The 8,623-nt window shown below is 32.0% G+C and overlaps 1 protein-coding gene across 1 annotated transcript; it reads left to right on the forward strand.

Moving 5' to 3' along the window:
- The first annotated feature begins 693 nt into the window (after positions 1-693).
- Positions 694-6,401, forward strand: LOC110999869. The gene is made up of 3 exons (XM_022269170.2): positions 694-855; positions 4,620-4,740; positions 5,392-6,401. The coding sequence occupies exons 1-3, from the start codon at positions 762-764 to the stop codon at positions 5,510-5,512; spliced, it is 336 nt and encodes a 111-aa protein (XP_022124862.1). The 5' UTR covers positions 694-761; the 3' UTR covers positions 5,513-6,401.
- The last annotated feature ends 2,222 nt before the right edge of the window (positions 6,402-8,623 follow it).

Raw genomic sequence — 8,623 nt, forward strand, 5'->3', positions numbered from 1 at the left:
CATACTCTAGCTTTATATGATATTTGACCTTGAGATATTTGTGAACAAGGCATAGTTTACATTATATTTACGCAAACGTTAAATCATTTTTACTTATAATTCGAATTTCAAAGTACTTTACCAACTGATAGAATCTTTTATCCTTTAGATCTTTAAATAATTAAGACCAGATCGCTACGTGGTTATTTTTTGACATTTTAAGAATCCTATTAGATTTTAGATATGGATTTAAATCCATATACACCAGTTAGTAACAAAATGATATTAATAGTACCAGTGGCCATAAAATTATAAATTCAAGGTCCGCAAAACGTGGAAGAAAAAAAATTAAATGACTTCCTTCGAATTTGAATACAAACAATGCTATTGAATATATTAAACATTATCAAAAATCGATTTTGTTATAAATACGGATTTAAAATATAATTGAGGTTAACCTGGTATTAAACGCCAAATAAATCCATCAGATTTCGTGTTTCCATTATTTTTAATGAGATTAAGTGATAAATGAAAATTAATTTCGCGTAAATCGCGAAAGGTAATTGCGTTGGATGATAAATTTAATTCTGTTTCAACCTCAATATCTGAGAAAAACATTGTGCTATTTTATTATGACGTGGGATAGCTATGACCACTATTCGCGACGTAGTCGACCGGTATGTATACAGCCGATTAAGCATATAAACATGTGTAAGATAGCCGAGTGGCCAGTCTCGCTTGATACATCTTACGGACGAAGTCTTCATTTGGTGTCAGTAAAAATGGTGTATAGGATTATGTGTATCACAATGCTAGTGGCTGTTGCAAGTGGTGCAACGTGGCGAGGCAAGCTTCCCCTAAAACCAGAACATCTTTGTAAGTATATACCAACATCTTGACTGAAAAAATAGTATTAAGGTACTATCGGATTATATTGCGTTTGTTGTAAGAACGTGAAGTCACGTTATACGGAAGATCAAAGGTGATAGGTTTTTAATATGCGGAAGTACTTCAATCTATGAATTTTTAAATTTCGAAACATTTGAATCGCTTCCGGTGAATCGAAAATATGGTTGACAACATTATTTATAATAATATGTTAAATAAAGAGTAGTTTAGAAATCACATTTCGTAGAACTATTAGTTATCTAATACTTTAATATTTATTATAGTTATTTTAGTTTCGTTTAGTTTCTATAACAATTAGAATACATACATATCTGTGTAGTTATATTTGAGTTATTTTTTTTTAATTGTATTAATACTAGCTGACCCGGCCCAATAAGATAAGGGGGGTAAAGTTAAGGGGTTTTACATACTTTAAAAACAAATTATAATAAAATAAATTTTATCCATTAAAATATTTCGTTTAAAAATTATTATTTTCATTTCGAATTGGTCATGCCTTTCGATATAAGTTTAGTTACAAACACATAGTCACGAACTCTATATATAGAAAGGATATATTTGTACGTTTAATAATAAATATATAATGTCATTACAACTACATTATACATGGGTTATGTTACCCATACCATATTTATGCAAATTAAAGACGGCCGTATATAAATTGCATCACTTTCACAAAAATAACAACAAAATTCTATAAACAAATGTTTGTTCAATCTTTTAGTATCGAGTAATAAACAAACAAAAATATTCTGACCTTTAACCGCCTTAAACAAAACGCAAAGTTTTTTTATAAATTGCTAATTAGCTTTATATGCGTCATGTAAATAAAATATCGCACATTCCTTATGTTTTAAACCGCAAAAAATATGTAAACTAAGAAACACCGTTCGGAACACAGTTTAATATTTAATTTAAGATACTGTATCGTTATTGCGATTTCAACAAATATGATTAATATATGACTTAAAAGACCGGCAACGCACTCGTGAGCCCCCTGGCATTGAGAGTGTCCATGGGCGGCGGTATCACTTAACATCAGGTGAGCCTCCGGCCAGTTTGCCCCGTTCTAAAAAAAAATACGCCTTGTATAGCCACTAAAGATGGTGTAATGAGAGATCAATGTAATTGTATAAATTAATTAAATATAATAAGCCGTATTTAATTTTAACTAATTACAGTACAAATTACACAGATTAAAATACCATTCAGTGTAAGATATTGCGACGTCATACACTTCGGAGAAGCTTCGAATGTTTTTAAATTTAGAATGTGTCCAAATACGTGGAAAAGTTTATAGTCGTATTTGAATTTAGAATTCTCTAATTTGAGAAGCAACTTTCCTTATTTGTACCTTCTTTAAACATTGTGGTAGGGCTTAAACTTTGGGGTCATTGAAATAATTTGGGAGTTTGGAATAGATAGGTATGTAAAACACAAAAAGTGTTTATGTTTGATTTTGAATATGGAATCTGCTTCTTCAATTTCTGCCCTTATTTTATTAATTCTTAAACGTCAGAAATAACAACTTAGTCCGTTTTAAATATCGAACAAACAAAAACAGTTATTTTTAAATTTAGAATATGATGAATACCTTGAGTTTGTATTTCCTTAGATCATATTCTTGTAGTGCTTGAACTTTGGGGTCATGTACATGTGTACTATTGCTATCTGTCATTCCGATAATCGTGAGGAAAGGTCAAGTACTGGTACTAATTGGGTAGCCATCAGACCTGATTATTGTGAAGGTTATTTCGAATTGTGTATTTAAGAGTATTTATTTCTGGTATGGCATTTTATCAGCGTGGAGAAGTTTTTGCAAACAATTGGCGTAATAAATCGATTAACAGTAGTAAGATATAATATATACAGTATAAGATTCAAAACATTAAATTTTTGAATATTTTGAGATTTATATGTTAAACTCTTTCTGGGTTTAGTTCCGGAATGACGTATACGTCTGATTATGGCATTTCAAATACAACAGGCTACAGCATTATTAATATATACATGGCATGATATAAATTAATATATAGCGACGAACTAAAACAAGAAAGTAATATTTCCCAAAAGCAAAACGTCAAGTCAGCTATAAAACTGGTAGAAAGGGTAAAAATCCACTAAGAGTAAGGTAATATGAAAAAAATGATAGAAGTCATTATCTCCTCGGAATATTCATCGCTCATTGATCGGCGTCGGATGGCATTTTTCAAGCAATTACACGAAATAAATGGCGACAGAGCGGCGCCGTGATTTTTACAACGATCCAGATATTTTCCAAGAGATTATCTTAAACTTACATTTACATATTAATAGAATTATATAAAGTAACGACTTGTCTAGTCTCTGGCGCCAATCTATGTGTCTTTGTTTTTTAATATGCAAATTTATGTTTATAAGATATTGCGAAATACATAAATGGGTGAGCTTTTAGAGATGGATATTTTACATAATTTATTCTTAGTATTTTATATGACATCTTCCCGGAAATGAGTTAAAGATGTTCGTTTGGCGGTTACAGATATACTGTTTTTATAAAAATCGTGTATTGTTAAAGCGGGGTTTTTTCACCGTTTTTGATTTTAAATAAATAATAAAATTTTGTCATAGACTTGTCAAATATCAGTGTTCTCATTTGCACCGTTGGGTCAGTTAAATTAGTCCCCACTTATGTTTTCTCTTAATATACGTGATTCGTAGTTTGCACATTACACTAATTTAGCGTTTCTTAAGGCACTTTCCGCGCGCCACTACTATGCCGAACCAGCTGCCCACTAAAGTACTTCCGATCCCACTCCTCTTAGGATCCTTTAAGAAAAGGGCTTACCAATTGATAAAAGGCCCGAAACGCACTTGCGACCCTTCTGGCAATGTGAGTGTCCATGAGCGGCGGTATCTCTGCCCGTTTGCCTCTTATTACAGTAAGAAAAAGTGTGAATCTTGTATCTGTTGAAATTAAAATTCGTGAAATATAAGGAGGCATAGGAAAAAGGTCACTTTCGCATATATAACGGTTCTTATTTATTTTCTCTTGTACTTATTGTTTGCGTTGTTATACATTATTTCTTTTTATTCTTCCTCCAACCTACAACTTGCGTACAACATAGTGAAAAGATCCCACTTCAAATGGTGTTCTAAAACTTTATTAGCTGTAGTATTTAAACGATAGTAAATATTTTAATTTATGATTATTGTATCCATTCTGGTCGCGACTATTTAATCAGAGTCCAATCACTTATGATGGCTTAGTGTATATAAAATATTAGGTTATTAATAAGATCTTTTATTGAGATTATAATTAAAGCCGAGTCGTACGCCATCAGATGGAAAGTGCCTCCGTACTACAGGAAAAGAGTTCGCCAACAAAAATGCGACAGCTTTTTAAAGAGAACCGTTGATGTCGCTTAAGCTTGGCATAGATGAAAAAATTAGTAATACTGATATAGTGTTTCAGTAAAATTGATAAGTTCTGTAGATTTTTGTATCCAAACTAATATTTTTAACTGACTTAAGGATGCCAACAGGCTCGAATTTAATGACGTGGAATAAGTCATACCATGAGGATCTTATGATCCGAAAAAAAAAAGAAATAATAATTGGTGAATCTATTAAGACTTCCAAATCCAAGTAAATTGGGTCCAGGATGTTTTGATTAGGTCAGGCCTTATCAGTATTTGATTAATTTTTCTATATTCCTTATTTTTGTATTAACATAGTCTCTCTCTTTTCAGCACATAAAGAAGGGTGTTATGTGAAGGAGATTGGTGACGTCATCCCCTTCGGCGAATCAGTGTCTCCTGTTGGCATCTGCTACAGAATTGAATGTAGTCAACGCGAAATGAATTATGCTACGTAAGTATTTGAAACATTTGAGTTTAATTACTGGCAAAATATTATTCCTGAAAGGGATAAAGTATCAAAGATACATTAAATATATATTCTAGTTTGTTTTATTTTTTTTAAATATAAATTAAAACTAAACATTACAATTAAATATACAGTATTTACAATTTTCTTAACCTTCATAATAATAAAATAATTTATGTATATAAAAAAATTAGATTAAAACAAATTTAAAAAGTTTGGTCCCTGTCGTAGTGTACCTATACTCTGTTACTACTATGTTTTGTTTGTTTCACAAAACATAGTAGTGATATAAGACTTCGCTGTTAATAATAGTATAAAACCTTTCTGACCACCCTTACCCTCTGTCAGGTTAAATCATATATATTACCATAATAGCGCCTGTTTTAATCAGTCACTCAGGCAAGAGCATATATATTTTGGCGTCTCCGACGTTAACGCTCATACGGTGATGGAAAACATCGTGAGGAAACCAGCATGCTTGAGGCAATATTCAATGCTAGGCAGAAGCATCACTTCAAACCAAACAACAAATAACCAGTTTGGGCCTTAGCCCAAACTAAAAGGAAACCCTTATAGATATAATTTGGTTATTTGATATTTTTCTGAGTTTATTTATAATAAATATTTCTTTTACAGGTGTATTGACATCTCAGTAGTAGATTCACCAAACTGCTATACAACGGACGTAGATCTAAGCCAGAGCTATCCCAGCTGTTGTCCAGATGTCAAATGTGACTTTGACAATAACCTTATTTAGTTAACATGAGTTTAACCTGGTCGAAAGCACATTCAACCTAGTTGGAATTTCTGGAATTGGACGCAGATACTTCCAAATTTGTGGCCAAATTAATAGATGCATAGACTGACCGTTTGTAATGTTTGTAAGTTCAGAAGGAAGTTCAGTAGTTGCGTCATCGTAATTCACATAGTCTTTTAAACTGTTAGGTTATGCTAGCGCTGTTATAGTACGTCGGTCTAGGCCAGTGGTTCCCAACATTAGGCCCACCCCCCAAATGGAGGCACATTTAGAATTATTAAATTATTTAATAAAATTGAGCAGTATTGGCCTAGTGGTGTCAGCGTGCGACTGTCATCCCTGAGGTCGTAGGTTTGATCGCCACAACATAATCCGGAGGTAATTGACTCGATTTTGCGAAACTATAATTGGTCCAGATTGGCGGAACTTTTTGGACCTATGTTTTGCTTAAATTTATATTCTGCTACCGTTGTCCTTAATAAATGTAAATCTGTGTTAGACCAGGCTGAAACCACGTTCAAACTTCTCAATTACTCATTAAAGACAATTTTTCCTTTGTACAGGGAAATTTGGCAAATTATGAGATAAATTCAGTTGTCTAACGAGATTGTATAAGTTAGTGTTATTGATAAGAGTTCCTTAGAAGAGTTAGAGATACATAGCTATCGTCCGACTCAAGACGCTATCTTGCCACCAAATTATTGTTATTTATTGTAATAGTTGTATGTTTAACTGTAATTGTGCCTTTGCAACATTTATTCATAAGTGTAGATGCCAATGTTTTGTCTCTATCACACGTATTACTGTGCTAATAAATGAAAGAAACAAAAAACTACGTTTGTGAATAAAATTGTTAAGTGATTAGATGTAATTTGTTAGATAAAATAAAATTTATAAATACATATATTTGTATTTTATTATGTGATGACATTACTTACTCATGCTTCCTCGAAAACGAAAAAAATAAGAAATCAATAACGAGAAAAAACAGATAATATATTTATGTAACAAGGTACCAATACAGATTTCTCCAAAACATACACAGAATAAATCAACACATCATTAAACAGTAATAAATTTAAATATTTACCAAAATACTAACTATTTATTATAGTATAGGAACTGGCATGAAGCAAACCCTTTGTCAGTCCAATCAACGGACAATTAAAAATGTCTGTTTTTTTATTTTTATATAATGCACCACATGCTGTTTGCTTTTAACGAATAAATTATTTAATTTATTTATTGTTATTCGGTTACGTATCCGATACTTTATTACTTATCTGCTTTTAACAAGAGATAACTAACATCGGTTTTACCGATCTTGAGTTATAAGTGGTGGAACTAGAGTTAGTTTTATATATTTAGTTAAGTATTTCTTTCTCGCTCACTTTTATTGTTAAATTATACACTATTGTTTGCGTGCATGGTACTGTACTACAGTATTCGCTTTTTAAACTAAGACAAATGTAACAATAAGCCAATTTCCTTTTTAAATGTAAAACGAAGACGTCAATCGAAGAACCTTTACAATATATTGTCAAAGCAAACATCGAATTGTGTAAAAGAGACAAAGCAACATTCATTCTTTTGAGAGATAAAAGGTATGTACAGAGTTTCAGTTGATGTAAATTTATATACGTCGACTTTATTTTGTGTATTGCAGTGTGAATTCACAAACGGGCTGCATTTCGCGGAGAGAGTACATTTTGAAAATAAACGACTATGATATTGAGGTTTCATCTTTTGGATACTGGTTTGAATTTAAATTTAGAATGTGCTGGGAAAAAAGCAAAGTGACTTAATGCTTTGAAAAATAATGAGAAAACTAGGAGTAGTATTGTTATTAATTACATAAGATGTCACGTGGAACATTGTGTAACCGTTGCAGCTCCATACAAATACAAAAAAAAACAAAGAGTGACGCCAACTATTCGCCACTCTTACTAATCCACACCAGAGAAGAACTAGCATTAACATGCTAGTTCTTCTCTTCCGTTCTATGTTCTTGATCTGAGAACTGGCAGTAAATGTAAAATAACAAGTATTTCATTTACATTTCTGATTTTTTAATAACAATAGTAAAGATTTTGCTAACAAGTTACGCCCTACCATAACTAGTCCTACAGTCAAAGATCTTTATTAATTTTCTGACAGGCGTCTACTAATACGTTATAAAATGCTCATCACTACATATTATAAAACAAAGTAGCTTTCTCTGTCCCTATGTCCCTTTGTATGCTTAAATCTTTGAAACTACGCAACGGATTTTGATGCGGTTTTTTTTAATAGATAGAGTGATTCAAGTTTATATGTATAATAACATCCATTAAATAGTGGAGAAGTACTGTTATTTTTGAGGTTTCTAATGTGATGTCGTAAATAATTACATTTTTTCCGCTTACATTGCAAACGCAGGCTGAACCCTACGAGTTTTATCAAAATAATGTACTAAGTATTGTACACATTGAAAAGGTCTACAGAAAAGTCCGTGATGGTATATGTCTATCTCTTATGGATAACCCACATTTTTATGTACAACGTTCACAGATTTTCTGTAGTGTATTTAGTATCAGCATTGCACCCGTGCGAAGCCGGGGCGGGTCGCTAGTAACTAAATAAAATTACTTTAACTTTTATAATCTACCCCGCGCATTATTTACAGACAATTAGGAAGAGTTCATTTGACATATCGAGCGGGAAATACAAAAAAAGGGAATTATATATCATGATGGCAACATTAAAATGTTAATTGGGGAGCCGTTTCTTCGTTTATAAAAAAATACATTTTAAGAAAACCGTTTACGACGACATAGTTTAGAACAACATACTGGTTATATTGACCAAAATCAAAGGTCTGAAATGTGAGCACTTACTCCCTTCGATGTCGTAATTTATTTGCGAACTCAAGTACAGATGACAATGGATATAAAAATGAAAGATTTAAGGTAACCATGATAAAGGAAGATAAAAAAAACACAACGCCTCTTGTAAAGAGTAGGAAAAAATCCAACATCCTAAAAAAGTCACAAAAACTTTGCGATTTTTAAGTCGCGTACAAAGCACGAATACTCCAATCGATACACAACAGGATATCAAAGAAAATTTAAA

This window comes from Pieris rapae, chromosome 19 (genome assembly GCF_905147795.1).
Source record: "Pieris rapae chromosome 19, ilPieRapa1.1, whole genome shotgun sequence".
NCBI lineage: Eukaryota > Metazoa > Arthropoda > Insecta > Lepidoptera > Pieridae > Pieris > Pieris rapae.

Excerpts from the sequence above, each read along its gene's own strand:
- LOC110999869 (XM_022269170.2), top strand. The coding sequence starts at position 762 with ATGGTGTATAGGATTATGTGTATCACAATGCTAGTGGCTGTTGCAAGT. Across the intron at positions 856-4,619 it reads CCTAAAACCAGAACATCTTT|CACATAAAGAAGGGTGTTAT; the intron begins GTAAGTATATAC and ends CTCTCTTTTCAG. Across the intron at positions 4,741-5,391 it reads CGCGAAATGAATTATGCTAC|GTGTATTGACATCTCAGTAG; the intron begins GTAAGTATTTGA and ends TTTCTTTTACAG.